This window comes from Dendropsophus ebraccatus, chromosome 7, assembly GCF_027789765.1.
Source record: "Dendropsophus ebraccatus isolate aDenEbr1 chromosome 7, aDenEbr1.pat, whole genome shotgun sequence".
NCBI classification, from domain to species: Eukaryota; Metazoa; Chordata; class Amphibia; order Anura; family Hylidae; genus Dendropsophus; species Dendropsophus ebraccatus.
Window position 1 is genome coordinate 11,319,536 of NC_091460.1, and position 27,701 is coordinate 11,347,236.

General features: G+C 45.7%; 1 protein-coding gene across 1 annotated transcript; it reads left to right on the top strand.

Moving 5' to 3' along the window:
- Positions 1-4,496: 4,496 nt before the first annotated feature.
- Positions 4,497-27,701, top strand: LOC138796434 (vomeronasal type-2 receptor 26-like). The gene is made up of 7 exons (XM_069976036.1): positions 4,497-4,531; positions 4,934-5,216; positions 5,843-5,962; positions 13,401-13,721; positions 19,563-19,784; positions 25,282-25,405; positions 26,770-27,701. Exons 1-7 carry the CDS (start codon positions 4,497-4,499, stop codon positions 27,699-27,701), a joined length of 2,037 nt encoding a protein of 678 aa, XP_069832137.1.

Sequence of the window (27,701 nt, forward strand, 5' to 3'; positions counted from 1 at the left end):
TGTGTGTCTGTGTTTTTTTTTTGAAGGGGGGGGGGGGTTCCCGCCGGAGTTGTCCTTTAAAAACCCCAAGAAGAGTTATTGTCCAGTTACCATGCGTGTCTGGAAAAATAGGACACAAATGGGAAACAAAGAAGGGAAATGTCCTCTTTGTGAACCATAGTCATGGGGATGTGTGTCTGGATAATCCTGTTCTTGGGCCATGGGTTGCACATTGTCTTTTGGGGGGGCATTAAGCTGTTGCGGATTAATTATGCCTGTGCTAGATATGTTTTTGCATGGGCATTAAATTTAAAGATGGGGTTGTTTAAAAATATCCGAACTGACTATGGGTATTTGTTATGGGATTATATTATTTTTATTGTAAGGGGTAAAATGACTTAGTATTTAAAAAAAAAATATGAATATTTTATTGGGGACTTTACTTGGATAGAGAAAGGCACATGCCTGAGTGCTGACTTGGGGATGGTGAAATCCTGTTCTATCCAGCCTTGATTCATCTCAAGGAGTGTAAGCCTATTCACACTAAAGCAAGATAGCCTGATCCTCCTGAGGGTCAGAATGGCCCGTCGCACTGAATACCATTTCCAATGCAACGCTGCTGGCTGGACATAACAGCAGGGTGAGAGCGAACTCTGCCAATGTGGGGCTGCTGGGTTTCTTCCTCTGGTGGCTTGAGGGAATCACTCATCATTGACTGGAGGCTTATGCGGCTACCGTGGCTGCTGCTGCACCTCACACCTCCACAACCAGTTGCTGTTGTAGAGCATCCAAAGTCCTCCTAAATTGTAGGTGTGGCAGGCTGGTGTTGTTTTTGATAGGCCTCAACCAAACGACTGCGCAGTAGATCCCAATAGAGTTTGAGTTTAGCTTCTCTGTCCATCGTAAATCTGTCATTTTCCAATGGAAATGAGGGTCAACCAGGGAGGCCAGCCAGTACTTGTCCCTCCTTTGGATTTCCCCAACATGCATGTCACAGCGCAAACACTCCAACAAGCACATGGCCATATGAACAAAGTTTACTGAGCACCTTTTCTCAACCATATCCTCTGTGTAATTCCATGGAGCGCTAGGGTCATCCCCTTCTGAAACAGATTCCTCCATCTGCTCTGGATGGATGGACGTCATTCAGAACATAGTTGTTGCGGCAGACTAATAGAGTGGCTTCCTCCAACGGCACCAGCAATTGGCAGACATCTCGCATCATCTGCTAATCAGTGACATGGAAATTGCTGTCCTGCGTGAAGCTGCCAGAATTTGTGACAAGGAAGTCAGAGACCACCGATCACCACCGATCCAACTGTGAAGATATAAATTGCCCACAGAGCGCAATAGTGTAAATCCGCAAGTGAATAAGATGGTTATGAGAGGCTATATGCCTGCTCACCCGGGGCGAACGTGCTAAGGTATCCTCTTCAAAGCTGTCACCTCCATAGGCATGCAGTATGATCCCATACTTTTGCCAGAAGCTTCCTCCTAAGTGGCTCTTCTGACTGCTTTGTGGCCTGCTAACTCTGGAAGTCTCAATGTTTCCTTCCCATTGTTGATTGGCAATAAATTCCTTCAAAAGATTCTCTGAATACAGAGTCTGGGGAAGTGCTAGGCTCGCCAGGAGCTCTCTTTCTGGCGGCCCTGGCAATCAGAGAGGAAATTTCCTTCCCTTCCTATGAAATGGTGGTGTCACTACTCCAGGACAACCGTTCTGATGACTGCTGTCTCAGGGATTGGCTACTGCCTGCCATGGAGCTGGAACTTTAAAGAATCCAGTCAATTATTTCAGCCTAGCTGGTATTCACCTGCCCACTTGGTGTAACAGGGAACTGAAACCTTCCTCCACATTGTGTGCCTCCATGGCCGTTGACCCTGGCCATATTTGAAAATTGCCACATTTTTAGCAGTCTTGGAAATATTGCCGGTTTTTGGTAATGCTAAAGAGTGATATCTATATATTTTAAATGGGGGATTTTGTCACTGGCTTCACAGCACCCCAGGCGGACACTGCCTTAACAACACACACATACTGGTTTGAGTGGACACTAGATTCACAGTACCCACAGTGGACACTGCCTTAACAACACACACATACTGGTTTGAGTGGACACTAGATTCACAGTACCCACAGCGGACACTGCCTTAACAACACACACATACTGGTTTGAGTGGACACTAGATTCACAGTACCCACAGATTAATTTGAGTGAAAACTAGCTTCATAGTACCCACAGACTGATTTGAGTGGAATCTAGCTTCATAGCACTCACAGACTGGTTTGAGTGGACATTGCCTTAACAGCTCCCACAGACAAGCACTCATAATGTACCCTCCTATCCTCTCCTTAACTAGATCAGACCAAGTTGTGAACAAGGTGTGTGCCTTTGCCGAAATGCATCAACTGTCTCTTTTATTCCTGGTGATTTATAGATCTACAATAAAGTCTTTTGGATACTAAGCTTTATCTCGTTCTGTAGTGATGGACCCAAACAGAACAGTGTAAGGCTATGTTCACACTACATATATGTCAGGCCACATATTTTTCGCGGCCGGACATATACGTGTAAAACTCCGGCCGGGATTTACGCAAATTGCCGACTACGTACAGTCCGCGAACTTACGCCCGTAAGCTACGTACGCTTCCCGAGCGGCGTACATAGCGATCTGACAGCGGTCTTTTACTTGGATATCTTCGGCTAGCCCCGGACACCCCACAGAACCTTTTGGATCGGCACAAAACGGTGTAAAAATGAAGAAATCACCACTACGTTCTGGACCGCATGTTACGCTACGGGCGTAAGTTACAGCATTTCCGTCCCGAAACAACGGTCTGGTTCATTTTTTACTGCACCGCATACGATCCTGGCGTAAGTTCGTACATAGTGTGAACTGTGCAGCCGTAGATCGTATACTTTCCATTGTACGCAAACTACGTAAATCTCCGGCCGCTTATTCACGGAGCACGCTACGGCCGGAAACTTACGTAGTGTGAACATAGCCTGCAGGTGTATAGTTACACCATAAGTGTTTTCCAGTAATAAATGTGCAGTAAATGATGTGAAGTGCATCTGCCTTCTTTATTGCCCAATATGCTGAGCCCAGCTTGTGCCTCCAGGGACACATATTTTATATGTAGTTAGGGGGTTCTGCCAGATACAGAATTGCCCTATATGTGCATGTGAACATCTATCTGGTCCCAGGGCAGGGCTCTGTTGCTTTTGAAGTGGATGTTCCTAAAATGGTTTTTTGGGCCCCAGGCCCCTTTTACAAATCTCCTGGGGTATCAGTGGGGTGACTTTACAAAGATTAGGGATTGTTATAATGGCATGTCCATCATTTCTATCAGTGGGGTCTGTGGGCATTTTGTCTAATTGTTTCTGCTCTATCTTATAGCAGTGTGGGTGATCTATCAGGAGGCTATGAGACATCCACATGCCACTGCTATAACGCTTACTTTGATTCATTTTAGTGATTGACAGGATCTCATCCCCCAGACCCCACTGATTAGACCCCTAAAAAGCAACAATTACCTTTTTTCTCTCTCTTTTTTAAAGTTTGGTGTCACCACATTTTATTTTATCAATGATGGATCTATTTATGGATCTTATAATATTGGTACAGTTTTATTTATTTATAAAGGGGTTAACAAACAGGAACATTACAAGATCAAAACACATTGAAGGCAAATGGCTGACTGGTACATGAGGAGAGAGCACCCTGCCCGTGAGGGCTTACAATCTATAAGGTACTGGAAGAGAAATAGGAGGTAAAGAGCAGCCAGTCAAGTCAAGAATTGTTATAGGTTGTAGCTTAGTTTGAAGAGTGATTACATATTGCCTCCAAACTGCTACTGAACAAGATATTACCAATTATACTACTACACAATACCTAAAAATACTGCCACACAATGACCACTATTACATTTACTACAATCCCTATAAGATAAAGCCGCTACATCCAGTGACTCACAAGGGGCTTCTTTTCTGATCAGAGTGGTTAACTTCTTTTTTTTTTTCTCTCATTCTATCTGCCCTGTTTAGCCCTGTATAGCATTATGTCCCACTCTTTAGCCCCTTTATAGTGTTAGGCTCCTCTGTGGAGCCCACCTACAGTATTAACTCCCTCTGTGCAGCCCCCATAGTAGTACCCCCTCTTTGCACCCTCACACAATTGAATAAGATGCTCAACCACCACATCTTTAAAGCCGGACCTGACCATGCCATTTTGCTGGACTAAATAATACAGTACAGAACTATAGGTGGCATGCAGAGGGAGTAAGAGTTACTGATGCACTAGATACTAAGGTACTCTGTGAGCAGAAATGTAAGAAAGAGCAGTATCACAGTAGGGAAAGGGTTATACTAAGCACTGTTATGCTAATGTTGCTACTGAAATGTTAAAAAGATGGGGGAGGAAGAGGATGCACTGAGGTTCTGTGGATATACAGAAGTACATACACTGGTATTTACACAAAGGGTAGCTGCCCAGAACTTTATAAGTGGTGAGAGATGAGAAGGAAACCTAAATTTACTATTGAGGAACAGTAAGTATCATTTTCAACAGAGAATGGCTTAGCTTGCAGATACACCACACAGGCGGTCTCTTGTTCTCTCTCTCTCCTGCACATAGCACATGTTGAGCTCCACCCCATTCTTATCATTTGTCCTGCTCTGTTTCTTACTAGAGACAGATTTCCCCTGACAACAAGCAGTGGACAAGAGACTGCAAAGAAGTGAGAAACCTAATATTAAACTATGAAACTGCATAATAATTGAAGTCTTAGAGGTTAAACAAAGTAAATGTGTTAAGGATCTGATTTTTTGAGACTCATTAACACAGATTTATTAACACAGATTTATTAACACAGATTTACTAACACAGATTTATTAACACAGATTTACTAACACACGATTTATTAAGTATTTTACATTTCCAACCTTTTCAGTGTTCGATATGAAAACTATAGAAGCATTTTGTCCTTCATCTTTGCTGTGGATGACATTAATAAGAATCCTGAACTTCTGCCCAATATCACTCTGGGGTATCATATAGTGGATACATGTGGAAGTGCATTAAAAACCTCACATGCTGTGTTCAACATTTTGTCCGGACGATACAATAAAGCTCCTAACTACCGTGATGTCAATCATGGTGAAGTGGCGGCATTTGTAGTGGATTCTAACACCGACACCATGGTCCCAGTACTGGACCTATACAAGCACACACAGGTAAGTGGAATCCATGTAGTGTTATAGAAACTCCCAGAAGAGATTCAGTATCACAAGGATGTCGAACTCTGCACATTCTGCTTTTGTATCCTGGCACATCCAGGGCAGATGTGACAGGTGGGAAGGAACATCGGTCCCATTGGGTAAAAATTGGGATTAGGATTTTAAAACAATGTTCTGCCTTTAAATTTCCAATCCCATGGCATAGGGGGATAATGCCTGATCACAAGGATAGAGCAGATTGGAGCAGTGGGTTACCATGTAGGCTGCCCCTTTCTTTCTCAATGGGATCCACAGTAAAGGAGAAGTACAGCGCTTTGCTATATCTGATGCTCCTATAGACAATGATTAGAGTTGTAGTAGGCATGCATGTCCATTGGCCCAGGGGAAAACATACCACGCAGCAGCCGGTTTGCTACACAGGGATCCAGTCCGGTGGTGAGGCCTGTCAGACTCGGACCCCCCCCCCAAGCATCCTTCGGCAGCCTTCCCAGGAGCTGAGTGCTGTGTGTGTCTCTTCAATTGCAAATAATCTTGATGGGCACTCATATGTAAAAGCAGCACTATAATTGGCGAAATGAAGAGATATCAGCTCCCCGTTCTCACAATCACTCTTGTGACTGCAGGCAGAATTAGGCCTCTCGCCACAAGAGGCCGCTCCCTGCCCCAGTGTTCCGGCACACAAGTGGCTTCATTCATGTGGCAGAGCAGGGAAAGAAGACACTAGAGGACCGCAGAGCTGCAGAGTATGACAGTTTTTTATTACACAAGGGGGAATGCCAAACATGGGCGAGAAGAGGGGACATGGGAGAGAGGAGTGGAGGAAATAACAGGGGGAATAACTATGCTGGAATCCATGATACATTGGGGAATACTACAAACTGGGGGAGGGGTAATTATTGGGGATTATCTGCAAGGGAATAGCAACTGGGGGAGCAATTATTGAATTACCGGCGTGGGGGGTGTTGTTTCACCCGCTAGGTAATTCCCCTTCTAGGGAATTCTACATTATGGGAAGCTTATTTCTAAGAATAATCTACAGGAGGGTGCCTACTTACCAGAGAGTCAGTATCATCCTCCACTCCAAGGCGGGTAAAACAGGCGCAGGTCCAAGGGGTAATAGTGATATAAAATATCATAAAATTTATTAAAAGAATTATGCCAGCATCACAATGCGTTTCGAGACCGGTCCGATCTCTTTATCAAGTGTCTAATACCATAATAATACAAAGGCAGGGGATTAGTCGGGAGTGGCTGCGGTTCATTCACATGCTATCAGTAAGAGTTGTGCCTTACACCAGCACAACCTGCTCAGGTGAGAGTTCTATGTGCTTACTTTCACCACTTCAGCCCTGTCTGAATTACGCTATAGAGCGCTTTCTTATATTTTGTTACTTACCAGGGAGACTGCCAACAGGGGGCCTAACCACTATATGGGAGCACAGAGAGCACTTATATTATATGGAGACACAGAAGGGTCTAACTACTACATAGGAGCACAGAGAGGCCTAACTACTGTATGAGGCTCAGAGGGGTATAACTATTTGGATGCACAGAGGAAAGCCTGAGTACTATATGGGTGCGCAAATGGCCCTTAATGCCACATGGAGACAGAGGTGAACTATTATATGGGGGCACAGAGAGGCCTAACTTACTATTTAGGGGCACAGAGGGGGCCTATCTTCTATATGAAGTCACATAGAGGCCTTACTACTATATGAGGGCACAGGTGGTTTTCTACTATGTGTGCTAACTTTCGTTTTTTCCTCCATGTGCTTTTTACACCTACAGACCCACATGAGCCCTTATTTTTTGTGTCACTAATTGTACTTCGCAATGACAGGCGGAATTTTTCCATAAAATATGCTGCGAAACCAGAAAAAAATTATATGCGCAGTGAAATTAAAAAAAAAAAAAAACGCAATTATTTTTCTTTGGGGGGGCTTCATTTTTACGCCATTCGCCCTGGGGAAAAACTTAGTTGTTATATATGTTCCTCAAGTCATTACGATTAAAACGATATATAACATGTATAACTTATATTGTATCTGATGGCCTGTAAAAAATTAAAACCATTGTTAACAAATATACGTTCCTTAAAATCGCTCCATTCCCAGGCTTATAGCGCTTTTATCCTTTGGTCTATGGGGCTGTGCGAGGTGTCATTTTTTGTGCCATGATGTGTTCTTTCTATCGGTACCTTGATTGCGCATATGCGACTTTTTAATCGCTTTATATTACATTTTTTCTGGATTTGATGCGACCAAAAATGTGCAATTTTGCACTTTGGGATTTTCTTGCGCTTACGCCGTTTACCGTACGAGATCAGGAATGTGATTAATTAATAGTTCGGGCGATTACGCACGCGGTGATAGCAAACATGTTTATTTATTTATTTTTATTTGTAAAATGGGAAAAGGGGGGTGATTCAGACTTTTATTAGTGGAGGGGATTTTTTATTAATAAAAACACTTTTTTTCACTTTCACTCACAGTAATATGAAGCCCCCTGGGGGACTTCTATATACACAGCACTGATCCCCCTGGGGGACTTCTATATACACAGCACTGATCCCCCTGGGGGACTTCTATATACACAGCACTGATCTCCCTGGGGGACTTCTATATACACAGCACTGATCTCCCTGGGGGACTTCTATATACACAGCACTGATCTCCCTGGGGGACGTCTATATACACAGGACTGATCTCCCATTGAGATCAATCCTGTGTATATAATAGAGCAATGATCTATCAGATCGGTGCTCTATTATAATGGTCTGCTGCAGACCATCTGAATAGATTGCCGAGCCGGGATCAGCGTCATTCCGACGCTGAGCCCCGGCCTGCTCATTAGAACGGATCTCCCCTCCGCGATCGCATTGCGGGGGGGAGATCCCCCACTGGACACCAGGGAGAGGGGGCACAGCTGCTATTCAAATGCAGCTGTCAGCTTTGACAGCGGCATTTGAATAGTTAATTAGCCGGCCGCGGCGATCGGCCGCGCCGGCTAATACACGCGGTCCCTGGCTGCACTTAGCAACCGGGGACCGCACGCTGCAGAGAGGGCTCACGCCAGCTGAGTTGGCGGGGACGCCGGTGTAGCAGAGCTGAGTTGGTGGGGACGCCGGTGTAGCAGAGCTGAGTTGGCGGGGACGCCGGTGTAGCAGAGCTGAGTTGGCGGGGACGCCGGTGTAGCAGAGCTGAGTTTGCGGGGACTCCGGTGTAGCAGAGCTGAGTTGGGGACGCCGGTGTAGCAGAGCTGAGTTGGGGATGTCTGTGTAGCAGAGCTGAGTTGGCGGTGATGCGGGCGATTGCGAGGGATGGAGCTTATCGCGGGGGGCGCGGTGCTTGCCGCGGGTGATGGTGGGGGGCGGAGCTAGTCACGGACGATTGCGGGGCGGAGCTAGTCACAGGCGATTGCGGGGTGCGGAGCTAGTCGCGGGCGATTGCGGGGGGGCGGAGCTTGCCGTGGGCGATCGCAGGGGGGGGTGCGGAGCTTGCCCCGCGGGGGGGGGGGGTTGCCGCGGGTGAGTGCGGAGGCTATGCTGCGGGTGAGTGAGGGATGCCACGGGTTATGGGGGGGGGGCTGTGTGCTGCGGGTGCGCCGGGAGGCTCTGGACACATGGGGTGAGCTCTGGGCTGGGGGTGACCGGGTGGCTGCTGTTAGAGAGGGAGACAGTGATAGCTGCGCTGATCACTGTCTCCCTCTGTAACAGCAGCCACCCCATCAGTGTTCTCAGTCACTTCACTGTGCTGGGACTGAGGACACGTGATGCCGACACGGAGGGTGGGGGCCAGGAGCAGGGAGCGTGTCGGGTTGGACTGAGGTCTGATGATTCTATGCAATCCGTGGGGGTGAATGCAGCTGGATAACAGCAAAACTGTGCAGAATCCGTAATAACTTTATATTGGAAAGATGGAAAGCTACGGGTGGGCAGCATATTAATGCAAAAATAATTTTGGGGGGAATACCCCTTTAATAAATGTCCCCCTTTGTATAGAGAAAAGGATGATGTTGGAGTGAAGATGCAAAAATGTTTGTCTGGCAGACTCTGTGTAGACAATTTGTGGCTGGGAGGGGATTCTTCACAATGGGTGGGCCAGATGGAGAAGTAAAGTAAAGGTAAGCCCCTCCGATAAGAAAAGACGTCACCCGTGAGTCACTGGATGTAACTGTACTGTAATCACTTGTATGGTGTGCAGAGTTTACCATTTGCATCTACCTCTATATGGGTCAGTGTATTGGGAATACTGTTTTTTGTATAGTGGATATTATTCAGTAATGATTTGGTGGTATTAGTCATCATGTGGTGGTAATGGTGGTGGTCAAGATGCGGCAATAATGCTTGTTTGTTATAAAATACTATTCATCTTGTTTCCTTTAATATTGGTCTTGGTATACTGGATTTTAGCAATGGTATGATGGTATTAATCACTGGTGATTATATTTGTTTTTTATGTATTAATTTTATTGGTAATATAGTTCTTAGTTTACTGGGTTTGGTCAGTTTGATTTTAGCAGCCCCCAGGGTATGCTGAGATTGAAAGTAGGGATCGTCCGAACCTGCCGAGGTTCGGGTTTGTATGAACCCCAACGCTCGGCAGCAGATTCCCGCTGTCCGGATACAGCGGGAGGAACGCCTGGAAAACTGGGATACAGCCTATGGCTATGGCTGTATCCCAGTTTTCCAGGCGGTCCTCCTGCTGTTTCGCCCGCTGCACGGAGTGGGCAGACAGCGGGAATCATTACCGAGGGTTCGGGTTCGTGTGAACCCGAACCGAACTCGGTTCGGACCATACCTAATTGGAAGTATAAATGAACAGACAACTCAGGGGATTGTCCTCTCAGAAACTACAACTCCCAGCATACATAATGGGACAAAATAAAAAGGACACATGTCCATCAAGTTCAAAGAATTATGGGATGGATGAAGGGAAGGGGATGGATGGGTACATGTTTTACTCCTCCGACACACATTTATGTTATTTTGGTCTAAGAACTTGTCTCTCCTGTTGTGAAACCTCTACTGTTTTTGCTGTGACCAGATCCTGTGGTAGACTGTTCCACAGATTCACTGTTCTTATGGTTAAGAAGGCTTGTCGCCTCCGGAGATTGAACCTTTTTTTCTCCTGGCAGAGGTATATTTATATACGTTATATCATATCTCCCCTTATATGTCTCTTCTGAAGACAAAACATGTAGGGGGAGATTTATCAAACTTGTGTAGAACTGGCTCAGTTGCCCCTAGCAACCAATCAGATTCCACCTTTTCTTTTTCAAGAGAATCTATGAGAAATTAAAAAGTGGAATCTGATTGGTTGCTAGGGGCAACTCGACTTTACACCAGTTTGATAAATCACCCCCTTAATTCTTTGAATCTTTTTTCATAACTAAGATGCTCCATTCTCCTCCATCATACTGGAAAAGGCATTGTTGATGGCCAAACTCCTCTTGGACGGTTGGGAGAAGTTGCTCTTGGGGGACATTCTGGTACGATTCCCTTGGCTGAGGAGCAACCCCACACATGAATGGTTTCAGGATGCTTTACAGTTGGCATGAGACAAGACTGGTGGTAGCGCTCACCTTGTCTTCTCCGAATAAGCTGTTTTCCAGATGTCCCAAACAATCGGAAAGGGGATTCAAAAGAGAAAATGACTTTCCCCCAGTCCTCAGCAGTCCACTCCCTGGACCTTTCCCCCAGTCCTCAGCAGTCCACTCCCTGGACCTTTTGCAGAATATCAGTCTGTCCCTGATGTTTTTTCTGGAGAGAAGTGGCTTCTTTGCTGCCCTCCTTGAGACCAGGCCTTGCTCCAAGAGTCTCCGCAGTCTCACAGTGGGTGCAGATGCAGTCACACCTGCCTGCTGCCATTCCTGAGCAAGCTCTGCACTGCTGGTAGCCCGATCCCGCAGCTGAAACACTTTTAAGAGATGGTCCTGGCGCTTGCTGGTCTTTCTTGGGCACCCTGGAGCCTTTTTGGCAACAATGGAACCTCTTTTCTTGAAGTTCTTGATCATGAGATAGATTGTTGACTAAGGTGCAATCATTCTAGCTGCGATACTCTTCCCTGTTAGGCCATTTTTGTGCAGTGCAATTGTTTGGAATGTGACTTTGCGCTCCTCGGTCTGTGTCGGGCGGCCGAGGAAGCGCTGAGTTTCTATCTGTGTTTGCACTGAATGAAATGTGTCTGAATTGTGTTTTACTTTTCAGCCACACCTGCCTTGCCTGTCAGACTTCTGACAGTGCAAGGGTTACTGTTAGGGCACTGTTAGGTTCAGCTGAGCTTGGTGCTGGGATCATTGCTGCTCCAATCAGCTGCTGGACCTAGTCTCTGATCCTGGATAAAAGCAGTCAGATCCTCATTTCCTTGCTGGCTATTAGTTCATACTAGTCCCAGCTCCCCTGCTCCTTTCCCAGCGTTCCCTGTCCTAATACCCTTGCTATTGCTCTGCCTGTGTTCTGACCTCTTGCTTGACATCTGACTATCCGCTCTCTTTCTGATTTTGTACTGCGTTGTCCGTTTGGTTTTGACTCAGCTGGCTGACTATCCTCCTTTGTTTTTTGTTTGTCTGTCTACGTTTTGTGTGTTCACCTACTCAGTGTAGGAACCGACTCCGTGGTTGTCCGCGACCGTTTAGGGTAGTCCGAGGGAAGTAGGCCGGGACATTGGTTGGGGCAAGTTTCAGGGTACACTGTCTTGTCCTTGTCTCTCTAGCCTGACAGCAATGATGACTGCACGTGTTTCTTTAGAGATAACCATGGTTAACAGAAGAGAAACAATGATGCCAAGCACCAGCCTCCTTTTAAAGTGTCCAGTGGTTTCAGATTGATCTCCAGCCCTGTCCTCATCAACACCCACACCAGTTTTAATGGAGCAATCACTGAAACGATGTTAGCTGGTCCTTTTAAGGCAGGGCTGCAATGATGTTGAAATATGTTTTGGGTGATAAAGTTCATTTTCTAAGCAAATATTGACTTTGCAAGTAATTGCTGTTATGCTGATCACTCTTTATAACATTCTGGAGTATATGCAAATTGCCATTTTAAAAACTGAAGCAGTAGACTTTGTAAAAATTTATATTTGTATCATTCTCAAAACTTTTGGCCATGACTGTATATTGTTTTGCTGCTGTGTATTATGCCAAGCATAGCTGAAGGTCTAATGGGTTACCTGTTTTATGTTACATATTGTACTTTACTCTATTTCAAGTGCAGGTTCTCATCACTCACTTTTCCTGATATCCTGCCTCTTCTTTCTTCACCACACACAGTACCACCAATCACACACTAGCTAAGGTACCCATATAAAAAGGAGCCGGTGGGAGGATTTGTTTTTTGTCAGAAGAAGTGGAGAGACACAGAGAGCACAGTTTTTGTTGCAGTGAAGCCAGGGTCTGGCTTAGGCCAGGACCCTTGTCACGGACCAAAAGAGAGATTTCTTCTGTGTCAGTGACTACAGCTAGCATGCATTGCTAGAACTTTAGGAAGGAGTAACGTCCTTCGAGGAAAAACTTGTCCATGCCAGGGAAACCTTCAGCAAGACATAGGGCAGTAACCCTAAAGTTAGGTACTGACCCCAGTAGGACAAATACCGTTGTTCAACCTGATGTATCCTACTGTAACGCACAGCTATTCTGGGAAGGCTCGGAAACTTGGCTAACCCAGATACAGAGTCCTGGGACTTTGTACTACCCTACTAGGACGGAAATCTGACACTGTAGGTAAAAAGGCGGTCATATCACAGTATTTAAATGTGAGTACAATTATCTTCTTCTGTTTTCCACTACGCTATCCCAGCAGAGTACATTACTACCTGGACAGGGCCCTCAAGACATTTCCTCTACTCCATCCTGCTGCACAATGCTTTGCTAATACTTCCTGCCTGCACCTGCTTGCCAAAGTATACTTACTATGTAGTAAGTAAGTAAGTATACTTATCCTGGTTAAGCTACTGGACTACCGTGACAAGTGCCCAATTGACCGTTCACCCACGCAGCAGCCACAACACCACCTAGCTGCCCTGGCATACAGCATACTGTATGTCCAATTTATGGGGAACTGTATCAAAGGCATTGCTGAAGTTCAACATTTTCCAAACCTTGCACACGGCTTTCTTTGACTACAAAATGTATTTCTACTTCTAGTATATTGTATTCTCTCCTATATGTTTTCTGTCTCTGCAGCTCAATTATGGAGTTGGTGACTACATCCTGAATAACAGGGACTTATACCCAACATCATTTAAACTTTCCCCTGATGACCGGTCTCGCTATATATCTATTGTTACATTTCTTGAATACATTGGATGGAATTGGGTCGGACTCATTACATCAAATGATGAGAATAATGAAGTGGAAGCAAGAGAGTTGAGTAAAGTGATGGCCGAGCATAAGATCTGTGTTATGTATGTTATTAATGTGGGGAATGGAGTGAAAGCAATAAAGCAAATGTCTGAGATCACTAAATCAACTGTGGAGGTTCTGGTGGTCTGTGGACCATTCTCAGTAGATTATAGTCTATTTATTTTCGATTACGTAAAGTTTTTTCAAAATCTTACCCTGATCTTTCATGATTCATGGACTACTATGATAATGCCACAATTTTTTAGCTTTTTCAACTGCAGTTTAGTTTTTACAATTAAAAAAAGAACAATACCAAAGATTACAGAAGCTCTTCGTAGTGTGACCCCATCCACCCGTCCAAATGATCTCCTGCTTGAAGAGATCTGGTTTGATTTTTTTTCTTGTCTTACTAAAGATCCGGAGAAAAATAGGTTTTACCAGTGGAACTATAAACGTCGAGGAAGAAACTGCACTCAGACATGTAGTCTATCATCAAAATTCTTTCAAAATAGAGATACACGCTCATACTATCCATATGTGTCCGTGTATATCCTGGCCCAGGCCTTACACATAATGAAGGTAACTGGTAATAAATCAAGTGGGTACAACTTACAAGAAAAGGTGAGGAGATAACATATGTGTGTGTAGATTGTGTATCGGCTAACATAGCGTTGAGATCTTTCTGTTAGGAAAACAGTGAAAAACCTATTTTTTTTAAAAAAAGTATTTTTAGATGCAGGTTAAAGGAAAAAGAAAAGAGTTTATTTTGAGTATTTAGAACATTTTTGACCATTCTTTTTTTGCATGTGAACTTGTAGGGGTAGATTTATCAAAGGGTGTAAAATTTAGACTGGTGCAAACTGCCCACAGCAACCAATCACAGCTCAGATTTAGGCAGTGCTGAAAGGAAAGCTGAGCTGTGATTGGTTGCTGTGGGCAGTTGGCACCAGTCTAAATTTTACACCCTTTGATAAATCTTCCCCATAGTGTCCCGGTACGGATGGTCAACTAAACTTTATACCACCTGGGTAAAGTACCTCTGTCAAGTATTGCACAAAAGGGGATGAAGGTGTAGTGTATGTATTTCCCCTCTAGATGTCACTCACTGTTATGTATATGTGTTTTCTAATCGAGCACAGCTGAAGGAGGAGAAATGGTTAAAAGTTTTATTTGTCATGTGTTGTTATGTGTCCAATAACAGGTGCAGATGTTTTTTCTTTATTTTTCTTATAGTTTATTTGCAATAAAAGGTTGTTTTAAGTAGCCATCAGTGAGTTGATACCATATTTTTATTTCTTCTGCGGATTATATATGAATTGCTATATTCTTTTTTTTATGATTCAGTTTTATTTTTTATTTTTTTTTTTTTTTACAAGCACAGCAGAAGAACAATCGGCTAATGCAAATGAATAACAGGTACTACCGATCCTGTAGATTATACATAAGTAAGAGAAGCATTTACACTACAAAGCATATGATATTTATACACACTTCAAACATATTCAGTGAATATAGTCTAAACACATACTTAAATAATGAATTAAGTTGCACTATCTCTTTCATTAAAAAAGGAAAAGAGAAGAGAGACTGTACAAGCCCAACAACGACTGAAGAGCTAACTGTAGTAAACAAATCCAAATGAACAGTACTCTGCCCTGGGGGAATACACAGTGAGGTTGAGTGCACTCCACTTATGCCGTGTCATCTCCATTTGTGGACGACTGTTATTCCTGGCAGCAATAGCCTTCTCCATTCTGTAGTTAAAGAGTACATGCATTTTATAGTGACTCTGTACCCACAATCTGACCCCCCCAAACTGCTTGTACCTTCAGATAGCTGCTTTTAATCCAAGATCTGTCTTGGGGTCTGTTTGGCAGGTGATGCAGTTATTGTCCTAAAAAACAACTTTTAAACTTGCAGCCCCTTGCCCAACGGCCGTGGCCTATACTGTGTATGCATTAGGCTAGCACAACCTCTCCGTCCCCCCTCATCATTAGGAATGCTCCAGGCAGATTGTCTCCTATTTCTCACCTGTGTAAGCACGGTACATGGGCTGGATCATTAAGGCACCTGTGTAATGTTCAGACAGGAGAAAATGTTCTAGGGGCATTCCTAATGATGAAGAGGGTGGGGAGGAGGGACAGAGGGGTGGTGCAAAGTTAGGACACAGATACTGTAAACCACGGCTGAAATTTTAAAAGTTGTTTTTAGTACAATAACTGCATTACCTGGTGAACGGACCCCAGGACAGATCTTGGATTAAAAGCAGCTATCTGACGGTACAAGAGGTTTGGGGGGATAGATTGTGGGTAAAGAGTCGCTTTAATTTAATTGAGGGAAGGGATGGTCTTGATTTCCATCACTAGACAATACAGTTCCTTGTAGCAATCAATATGTGGGTCAGAACCTTTATATCCTGAAGGGGAATATCATTTGTGTCCAAAAGGGCTAGGCTTGGTCCCCATGTCACTTGGTACATAAGTACTTTTTCTATAAGCTTCCGAATCTCACACCAAAAGGATACTGTGACTGGGCACTCCGACCAGACATGGAGTCGTCACACTGCTATTGCACCTCCAACACAATGGAGCAGAACTAGGACATATTTTAGCCAAGTGATATGGTGTCATGTACGAGCGGTAAAACAATTTGCGTGAAGATTCTAGATGACCAATACAATGTGAGTGTCAGGGACCGTCAAGGGAGGAATGGAGGAGACCAGACAAATGTTTCCCTAGTTCTGGAACCCACCCCAGCTGTCCCTAACTACTTTCCCCGACTGCCCTAGGTGGCAGCGGACAACTCGGTGGTGTTCCGTAACTTAAGCAAAGTGTGACACAAAATGAAGACTAGACGTACAAGCAAAATAAGGGAAAGTTAGGGTTCCAAGTCAAAAACAGAAGGTTAGTGAAGTACATTAACAGGATCCAGAGAATAGTCAAAGTCCAAGCTAAAAATCAAGTTACCAAGAGTATCAGTCAGAACAAGTGCCAGGTCAAGAAAAACTCCCAAGTGAGGCTCTATCGCAGGCAAGGTACTGAGACAGGGGAGGATACTTATGGGGCCTGGAGTGCCAGCTCCCCGGCGTGATTGAGTCTGAGGCTTCAGGTCTTGCCCAGATACTGACAGCTGACTGGTGAGTCAGCTATTAGTCCATAATCAGTGAACTCACTACACCTATGCTGATCGGCCAGGGAGTGAAACACTGGCTACTGCTACAACCAGGAATAGCAGAGCAGAGCAAAACCTGAGAAGCAGTCTATCTGCTATGAACGCTTAGCCAAACTCACGGCCCGAGTCCCAACAGTGAGATTTTCGAAGGGACTACACTACGGGTCCATAACCTTTTTCATTTGGGAATCATATAAATAGGGAATGCATGACCTAGCTGCCTGCTTAGCTAGTTGTCTAGCCAACAGTGCAGATAGCTTATCAATAGAGATGAGCGGACCTGGAGCATGCTCGAGTCGATCCGAACCCGAACTTTCGGCATGTGATTAGCGGTGGCTGCTGAACTTGGATAAAGCCCTAAGGCTATGGGGAAAACATGGATATAGTCATTGGCTGTATGCATGTTTTCCAGACAACCTTAGAGCTTTATCCAAGTTCAGCAGCCACCGCTAATCAAATGCCGAACGTTCGGGTTCGGATCGACTCGAACTCTAACCCGGTTCGCTCATCTCTACTTATTAACATAATAAAGTTGGAGCTTAAGTCTAGTGATTGCGACTTCAAACTTGAGTGCATTCAATTCGTGTATTTCCTAAGTAGTAAGAAAAATTTCTAATGCTCGTTTTCATAGTTCCACTTAGAGTCTGAATACTGAAGGGGGAAAAAGGCTCTCATACGTTGGGGCACAGAGGCTTTGTACAGCACAATTAGTGTAGACTGCTTTGTTTCTACTTGTTTCTACTTGTTTCTACTACACCCAGCTCTACTACACCTTCCGCAGCCCCCCTCTTCACCACACTATGGTTACACACAGTAAAATAAAAGCAAAATACTACAATATGTCCATGAATCAATCTATTGTGAAAAACAAACAAACAATAATAATGAAAAGTTATAATGAAAAACATCAGTGTACCATAATAATAATTGTAGTAATAATGCTCAATGTATGGGGATGATTAGAGATTAGAATTTTCGATCAAACTCGTTAAGTTTTGCAAATACAATCTTGACGAATTTCAATAAAACAGCCAAAACTATAGTAGCTACAATACTGGGACTATTACAGCAGGCCAGATTTGTTAAAGCATGTTGTTGTAAAAGTGTCAAAAATCAGAAAATCACAATTAGGGTATATTCACACGGGCGGGCTCGCAGCGAGATTCTCGCTGCGAGCCCGGCAGGTCCTGGCAGTTCCCATACACTACATACTTGCTGCGGTCTAAACGACCGCAGCGAGTATGTAATTCTGCTGCCCTTAACCCCTTCTGCATACTTTACCTGTCCTTGCTGCACGGTTCCGGCGTCCTGCTCTCCCGCCCGGCCAATCAGTGGCTGCGGCTAGGCAACACACTAATTGGCCGGACAGGAGAGCAGGACGCCGGAACCGTGCAGCAAGGACAGGTAAAGTATGCTTACAGCGGGGGAGCCGGGCGGGAGCAGAAGAAGTTAAGGGCGGTATAATTACATACTCGCTGCGGTCGTTTAGACCGCAGCAAGTATGTAGTGTATGGGAACTGCCAGGACCTGCCGGGCTCGCAGCGAGAATCTCGCTGCGAGCCCGCCCGTGTGAATATACCCTAAAAAAAAGTCAATCAGCCAGTTACTCACCCAATTTCCACCATTCCTTTCCTCTCTGTCCCTACAGTATATCACTTTGTTAGTCTCTCCCTGCTCTGCTCTAACGGCCTGCTGCCATCCTGCTCTCTCCTCCACACACAGCCGACTGGCCACCGCTGTTACCAAACCGCCTTATAGGGGGGAGGTGCTGACATCACCCATAATCAGCCACCCTATCCTATCTTCTCCTCTCCATCCCTAAATCCCTCTGTAAGGCTGTGTTCACATGGCGTAAGACACTGGCCGTTCTGTGTACCGGCCAGGTGATCTTTATTTCTGATAAATTCGGATGCCGGCACACCCGTGTGCGCCCACGTCCTAATTCACCCCTGTACACAATTGTTTGAACTGACAGGTTCTGTGTTGCCACTATTCAATAAATAGCGGCAGCAGAAAACTGAAATGTCAGTTTTTTGCGGCACCGATAGCGATCCCGGCCAGAATGTATACTATGTGTATACACTCCGGCCGGGATTCCTTTAGCAGCAGCACAATGTAAGTAAAGTATTAATCAGCAACACCGGCCGTGTTTAATACTTTACTTATGTTGTGTGAACATAGTGTGAGAAATCCGCACAGAGAAGTACCTGCGGATTCCACCACTAACCCTCACCTGCTTCAGTTCGCATCTCCACCCGTCCCATAGACTCCATTCTATGATCAGGCGGATTCCACTGTCCACCAAAAGAATTGACAAAATTATATTGACATTGAGCGTTAGAATCCGCAGCATGTTCTTGTTGGGGATTCCTAAGTGTAAATGCACCCTTAGTCTCTCCCTGCTCTGCTCTGCCTGCCTGCTTCCCTCCTGCTCTCTCCTCCACACAGATTGGTCACCTCCGGAAACAAATTGCCTTATAAAGAAGGTAAGGGGAAACAAATCACTTTATATAGAGTGGAAGGGGAAGGTGCTGACATCACATAGGGGCCTGCAGCTTATTGGACAGGCGATACGAATTATGGTTAATCCCTTTCTCACGCCCAGTGACGCTCCAGACAGCCATTTAGTTTTTTTTACAAATTTCCTTAACTTTCGGCCGGAATTCGCTTTGCAGAAAGAATCAAATGGACAGCGTGATTGACATTGAATCGTGATTCTCCATATTTGCTTCGCTCATTTCTAGTAATAATAATAATAATAATACTCATTGTATGTTGATGATAGCGATAGTGCTAGTATTTTATCTTAACTTCTTTTTTGCTGTTTTGCAGTTGTACAAGTATGTGAAGCATATTCATTACATCGATCCCGATGGGAGAGATGTCCACTTTAATGACAGAGGTAACATTCTGCATTACTGGTACATAGCAAACCTGATTACATATGCCGATAGTCAGTCTTTCAGAATAAGGCCCGGATTTACCTTTAAAATTTTACCTGAAGGGAAACTTAATGTCCATGATATAGATCCAATTACATGGAAAAATCAACAAGTAAGAAAAAACTGTGTTTAAAAATATAAACAAAAACTTGGAGTTTTACAGCAGCTGAAGTACTGCAAGTTTCCCTTCGCTGGTGGAGCCTTTTAGGCCAATCCCACTTTTGGGGACATTTCCTGGGGACATAAAAGTGCCTAAAACTAATAGAAAATGTGGTCATGGTCTTTATAATTTCTAATACTTCCTGGCCAGAGTAAGGGGTTAACCCCAAAACAGGTGTCCCAGGAAAGGCACCTGCTTAATGTTCACCCCTCCCAATGTTACTGACCTGAATTAAAACCTTATATGCCGGTGAGTGCTGGACTTTTTTTCCCTCCATTGTTTGATTTTCAATACCAAATTTGTGCCATTGATTTTCCTTATTGAATATGCACATTTCCTACAGAGATTGAACTTTGGTAGTTTTGCCAGTGATCTTAAAGAGGATGTACCACCAGGTACATCCTCTTTAATCTGAACCGACAGATCGAACGTCGACGGAAGCGGGTGCCGCAGTCCGTTTTTCGGACCGCGGCCCGGTTCCCATGCACGGTGCCGTTCTATGCACCGGAACCGGCCGGTGCTCAAGCACTGGAGGTAGGCCGGGCCGCCCCCAGTGGAAGGGAATTCCCTCCCCTGTATGACGCGGCTCCATTAGAATGGTGGTACATCCTCTTTAAGGTAAACAGGGAAAACTTCCTATAGAGAATGTAGGGATCAGGGCAAATTCTACACTGTAATTTGCATTTTGATGATTAATTGTATTACTGAATAACTCCAGGGCCGTTGGTCAATGCAAAATGTTAATAATCCTTACACCTAAATATTCATGTAAAAATGAGGTTTTGGCTTTCTTAGGAGATTATCTATGTGTGTAGAATTATTAGGCAGCTTATAGTGCACCAAATTATTATGTCACTAACTTTACCCCATCTCATTTGTTCATTTTCAGTGCAAAAATAATCAAAAATACCCCAAATTTACAAAGAAACATTCCTTTTACGAAAAAACAGTCATATGTCTTCCATCTGGGAGTCTGACAGGTTCCTCGTCTGTTTAAAAATCAACTTTCTGTTCCACAGCAGCCATTGCCATCTCCTGTTTAGATGAGTTCCATTTAGGTCAGGTCAAGAAAAAAAGGGGGTCCGTGGAGCCTTAGTTGCGAGTCTTAAAACACAGGAATAGCAATATATCCCTTTTGGGGAGGAAGCCTGTTTCTAAGTGGTGCCTCCCAGTGGGCGTATTACCAAACCATCCTTATACAGAGCCCCTTAACCCCTAGATGACCCAGGGCGAACCGCCGCAGTCCCGGGTGCCGCTTGTAGCCAGGGACTGTGGCTATTAGCGGGCACGGTCAGATCGCCATGTCCACTAATTAAGTATTCAGATGCAGCTGTCAAAGTTGACACCTGCATCTGAATACTAACTGCAGCCTATTCCTTGGTGTCTATGGGTGGATCACCGCCCCAACTCCCCTGCGCGCAACGCGATCGTGGAGGGGCGATCCCTGCTTCTGACCTGGGCCGGGGTCTGGGCCATAATGGCGCTGATCCTGGCTCGGTTGCAGCAGCCAAAAGCAATAGAGTGCCTATCTCATCGATCTATGCAGTATTACTTTACAGCATAGATCTCAATGAGAGTTCAGTGTACTTACACTCAGTGGCGTAGCCACCGTGGTCGCGGGGGTCGCCGCCGCGACCGGGCTAGCCACAAGGGGGGCCCGCGGGGCCCCCCGATCAATCACTCTTGTGACCGCAAGCATTGTTTTGCTTGCGGTCACAAGAGTTTGGCTCCGTCTTTCCCCGGCTGCTGCGCGGCTGCCGGGGGTGTCGCGTCTTACCCCCGGCAGCGCGCGCATCCCAGAACTCCCTGCGCGCCTTGGGCCCTGACTTCCGGTTTCCGGCGCGCAGGGAGTTCTGGGATGCGCGCGCTGCCGGGGATAAGACGCGACACCCCCGGCAGCCGCGCAGCAGCCGGGGACAGACCAGGAGGAGTGAGAATCAACATGGGAGCGCGATGTCAGGTGAGTTAAGTTTTGTTTTTTTTTATCAGCCTGTACGGGTGGGGGGAAAGGAGGGGGCCATCTATGAGGGTGGGGGGAAAGGAGGGGGCCATCTATGAGGGTGGGGGGAAAGGAGGGGGGCATCTATGAGGGTGGGGGGAAAGGAGGGGGCCATCTATGAGGGTGGGGGAAAAGGAGGGGGGCATCTATGAGGGTGGGGGGAAAGGAGGGGGCCATCTATGAGGGTGGGGGGAAAGAGGGGGCATCTATGAGGGTGGGGGGAAAGGAGGGGGCCATCTATGAGGGTGGGGGGAAAGAGGGGGCCATCTATGAGGGTGGGGGGGGAAGGAGGGGGCCATCTATGAGGGTGGGGGGAAGAGGGGGCCATTTATGAGGGTGGGGGGAAAGAGGGGGGCCATCTATGAGGGTGGGGGGAAAGAGGGGGGCCATCTAGGAGGGTGGGGGGAAGGAGGGGGCCATCTATGAGGGTGGGGGGAAGGAGGGGGCCATCTATGAGGGTGGGGGGAAGGAGGGGGCCATCTATGAGGGTGGGGGGAAAGAGGAGCAATCTATGAGGGTGGGGGGAAGGAGGGGGCCATCTATGAGGGTGGGGGGAAAGAGGGGCCATCTATGAGGGTGGGGGGAAAGAGGGGGGCCATCTATGAGGGTGGGGGGGAAGGGGACCATCTATAAGGGAGGGGGGAAAGAGGGGGGGCATCTATGAGGGTGGGGGGGGGAAGGGGACCATCTATAAGGGAGGGAGGAAGGGGACCATCTATAAAGGGGGGGAAAGGGGACCATCTATAAGGGAGGGGGGGAAGGGGACCATCTATAAGGGAGGGGGGAAGGGGACCATCTATAAGGGAGGGGGGGAAGGGGACCATCTATAAGGGAGGGGGGGGGAGGGGACCATCTATAAGGGAGGGGGGGGGGGGAGGGGACCATCTATAAGGGAGGGGGGGGGGGAAGGGGACCATCTATAAGGGAGGGGGGGGAGGGGACCATCTATAAGGGAGGGTGGGGGGAGAGGGGGCCATCTATAAGGGAGGGTGGGGGGAGAGGGGACCATCCATAAGGGAGGGTGAGGAGAGAGGGGGCCATCTATAAGGGAGGGGGTATAGGGGGCCATCTATAAGGGAGGGGGTAGAGGGGGCCATCTATAAGGGAGGGGGTAGAGGGGGCCATCTATAAGGGAGGGGGCCATCTATTTGGGGGGGCAACATAGGGGGAGAGGGAATACACAGAGGGGGGCGTATATTATTAGGGGGTCACATAGAGTGAGGGCTACCCACTAAATGAGGGTGTAAAGGGGCCAATACAGATGTGCAGTGTGTAGAGAGATGGAGATGGTGTCAGAGTGTGGAGCCTAATATGTCTGTCTGGCAGATTCTGTGGATTCGTGGCTTGGAGAAGTTCTCATAACGGCCCAGGACAGATGGAGAAGATGATGAAAAGGAAAGAACTCCGATCAGAAAAGACGTCTCCTGTGAGTCACCTGATATAACTGCACTGTAATGTATATGGTGTATAGAGCCTGTGTAGAGCTGGGGCCACCTCTATATGACTGGATGAGGTGATTTAGTGTACTGGATTTGGTCAGTAACAATATGGTGGTGATGGTAGTGGTTGTGGTGTGGCGGTAATGTTTCCTTCCTATATACTGGTATTACTGGTAATATTGGTCTCAGTATACAGGATTTGGTCGGTAACAGTATGGTGGTGATGGTAGTGGTTGTGGTGTGGCGGTAATGTTTCCTCCCTATATACTGGTATTACTGGTAATATTGGTCTCAGTATACAGGATTTGGTCGGTAACAGTATGGCGGTAATAGGTAATATCTGTCTTGGTGTGTGTGTGTGTATATATATATATATATATATATATATATATACATACAGTGGTACCTTGGTTTAAGAGTAACTTCGTTTAAGAGCGTTTTGGTTTAAGAGCTCACAGTTTTTCAAAATTGTGACTTGGTTTAAGAGCATTGCTTTGGTTTAAGAACTTCCTGTATTGGGTGGGAGCGCGAGTGGAGAAGGGGCATGGCCTGCATAGCGGGGTCTACAGCACTGTACTCTAAACACCTTCCAAATCATAGCAGATCCCCTTCAGGCTGGGGCTTACATCAGGGGACAGGACTGTGGGGGGGGGGGGGTAATCTCTCCATAGCTGTAACCCCTCTCTCCCCGGACAGAGAGTGCTGCATGTATGTGCCCACATCTGTACTGCTCATTCCTTCATGCTCCCTGCTGTCTCTGTCAGCCCTTGTGTTTCCCATCCTCTCCATTACTGTACAGTACAGAATAATAAATATATTTGGGGTGCGGAACCAATTGTCTGCATTTACATGATTTCTTATAGGAAAATTTGCTTTGGTTTAAGAGTGGATTTGGATTACAAGCACGGTCCTGGAACGAATTATGCTCATAATCCAAGGCACCACTGTGTGTGTATATATATATATATATATATATATATATATATATATATATACACACACACACACAACAATAGCATCACTTGGTCGTGAAAGGAGGGGGGGGGGGCCCAAGTTGGCCTCTCGCACCAGGGCCCAGGAGACATTAGCTACGCCCCTGCTTACACTAGAAATCCCCCAGACTCTAATGAATCCACATCTCAAATACTGTATGCAGTTCTGGAGACTTCACCTAAAAAAGGATATCAATAAAATAGAACATAAAACATATCAGGAAAAACTCAAGGATTTGAATATGTATAGTCTAGAGAGAAGAAGAGGAAAGGGGAACACAATGAAAAGCTTTTAATACAGTAAAGGACTAAATAAGGTTCAAGAGGGAAGTTTTCACAACACTGTAGAAGGGTTTTGGTCAGGGAAGAGATAGAGTGGACACAGACAGTGAACCCTGAACTAATACCCGCCCACTGTCCCTGCCTACTTCCCTCGGACAGCTTTAGGCGACTGTGGGCAACTGGGTAATAGTCTCGGACTCAATAGCATGACAACACAAAACACAGATAAGACAAACTAACAGATAAAGAAAGTCAGAAAGCTGGGGTCAAAACAAACGAATTACATCAGAATTCGGAGAGTAGTTAGCTTATAATAACCGAGGTCAGGAAAGCCAGATAATAAGGCATAGATAAGCACATTTAATTTCAAGCACACTAGTGGAACTAGTCTTATAGCCAGCGAGGGTTAACAGAACAAGGTGACATGAAATAGGAGGTCCAGAACAGGGTTGGACCAGCCCAAAGACTGCAGTGGATTCTGCATGAATTTTTCCGACAGAATTACTCCATGTGCATATACCCTAACAGAATAAACTTCACTCAGGAAAGCTGTGGACATTAAAGGATCACTGACATATAATCGCTCATTGTACATCAGTGATCCACCACAGCTCTCCTGGATGAAGTTAACCTATTGGTTTTTGTCACCCATGCCATGAAATAATTATTTTAAAAATAAAAAGTCTTCTTTTCTTCTTATCTTATCGTATTTAATGGTTTACATTTCTTTTTAAAAGAAGCCACAGTCTAGGTGTAATGACCGATGTTCTCCAGGATACAGGAAAGCTCCTAATGGAGGATATCATGTCTGCTGCTATGACTGTGTCCTGTGTTCTGAGGGGGAGTTCTCCAATATAACAGGTAAGAATATATTCTATAACAGGTAGACACAGCTAAAGCTAAAAGGTCCTCCATGCACTTTATACTGATGTTGGCCAAACCTGCTGCTGAAGGTTGGTTCCATCATAAGTATAAAGTGTATTGAGGCCTCCTGAGTCTCCCTCAACCAATGATGTCAGTGAAAATTGAGGTTGGGCGAGATATGTTTTTACTGCTCGACCCCTTATTTCTCAGAGAGATAAACCATGGCCAGAACAGTCTTTCTGCAATGTACCCTTTCCTTCCCCATAGAGAATACAGGAATGTTCAGCGGTGTATAGGAAATATAAGAGAGACCATTCAGTCAACAGTTTTAGAAGGTGTTTCAGTAACTTAAAACTTGTTACTCATCCTTTCACCCCCTTGTTATGAGAATGTCCCATGAGAAGTATTTGTAAGATATTTGAGTCCCATTTTTTGTCACGACCTCCCTCTGCCCCATGCAGCTGCCGGGGTCCTTGTGCAGGGACCCGGCGCTGCCACCTGTTCGGCCCCGGGGGGCGCCTTACCTTGCCTCGCTCCTGTCTCCGTCTGTGCCGGCCGGCACGCGCGTCCCCGCCTCCTAGGGCGCGCGCGCGCCAGCTGTCTCAGATTTAAAGGGCCAGTCCGCCCCTAATTGGTGTATGCACACAATCACTCCCTATAAATTCCAGCCCTGCCCCACTACAGGTGTTGGAGCCTCTACATGCTTCCCATAGCGTTTGGCCCAGCTCCCTGTTGTTCCTGACCTTAGTCCTTGTCCCTTGTTCCTGTCCGCAGTCCTTGTCCCTAGTCCTTGCCACCTGCCTTCCCATTGTTCCTAAGTCCTGTCCGCCACCTGCGATCACGTCTACAGTCCCCTGCCTACTGCTCCTGCCACGCCTTGCCTGCCGTCACTAGCAACCAAGCCAGGGGTAGCGACCTGGGGGTCGTCTGCCGCAGCAAGTCCATCCCGATTTGCGGCGGGCTCTGGTGAAAACCAGCGGCCCCTTAGACTCCGCTCCCTGGTGAGGTTAGTGCTATCGCTAGTGACGGTCCAGTGAATCCACTACTCCAGGCGTTACACTTTTATATTACCTTTATTACACATTTTTAAACACGCCCACTGAAAATGCTTATAAAACCCCTAAAACACCCATTTTGTGACCCAGTATGCAGGATTGTCCCAATTCAATGAGGACTGTTAATATATAAGCAGTGAGTATTCTAGGATGTTCTAGATGTGTTTAAGGTAAAAATCTATCTATCTATCTATTTATCACAGTATAGATGTGAGGTTGTCTCTGGCAATCACTGTACGGTAATGAATCAGTCATGGATGTTCATTTTTCCTAAAACCCAATAATATTTGTTTCCTATAATTATAGACAGTGAATCCTGCCATAAATGCCCTGAAGAAGAATGGCCTGATGAGAAGAAAGAGAAATGTGTCCCGAAAACCTACGAATTTCTATCTTACGAGTCAGACATTTTGGTTTATATTTTTTTGGTCCTTACTTCATTTTTTTCTGCTATAACATTGTTTACATTAGGAAGCTTCATTTATTACTGGGACACCCCAATTGTTAAAGCCAATAACCGGACTGTGAGCTTCATCCTCCTGGTCTCCATCTTGCTGAGCTTCCTCTGTGTCTTCTTCTTCCTTGGTCGTCCTGTGGACATCACCTGCATGATGAGACAAGTATCATTTGGGATCTTCTTTTCTATTGGTGTCTCTTCTGTTCTGGCCAAGACCATCACAGTCTGTATCGCCTTCAAAGCCACCAAACCGGGCAGTGTCTGGTTGAAGTGGGTCTCACCCAAAGTATCTAATTCCGTGGTCTGGATTTGTTCTTCTGTACAAGTTCTCATCTGTGTTATTTGGCTGCTGGTGTCTCCTCCATATGTAGAGTTTGACCATCACACTTATCCTGGGGAGATCGCCATTCAATGTAATGAAGGTTCAGATATCTGGTTCTACTCCATGTTGGGGTATCTGGGGTTCCTGGCAGCGGTGAGCTTTGTTCTGGCTTTCATGGTGAGGACATTACCGGACACTTTCAATGAGGCCAAGTACATCACCTTCAGCATGCTGATGTTCTGCAGTGTCTGGATCGCCATGATCCCGGCTTATCTGAGCACCAGAGGAAAATACATGGTGGCTGTGGAGGTCTTTGCTATACTGGCCTCATGTGCCGGCATTCTTGGCTGTATATTTTTCCCTAAAGTGTTTATTCTCCTTTTAAAACCTAACTTAAATTCAAGAAATAGCATAATTGAGAAAAACAATTATAATTTAAAACTACAAAATGTTGCCTAG

Coding starts and splice junctions, on each gene's coding strand:
- LOC138796434 (XM_069976036.1), top strand. CDS start 4,497: ATGAGAAGGAAACCTAAATTTACTATTGAGGAACA. Junction 5,963..13,400: donor GAGGACCGCAGAGCTGCAGA/GTATGACAGTTT, acceptor CTGTCTCTGCAG/CTCAATTATGGAGTTGGTGA. Junction 13,722..19,562: donor TGGTCTGTGGACCATTCTCA/GTAGATTATAGT, acceptor GCTGTTTTGCAG/TTGTACAAGTATGTGAAGCA.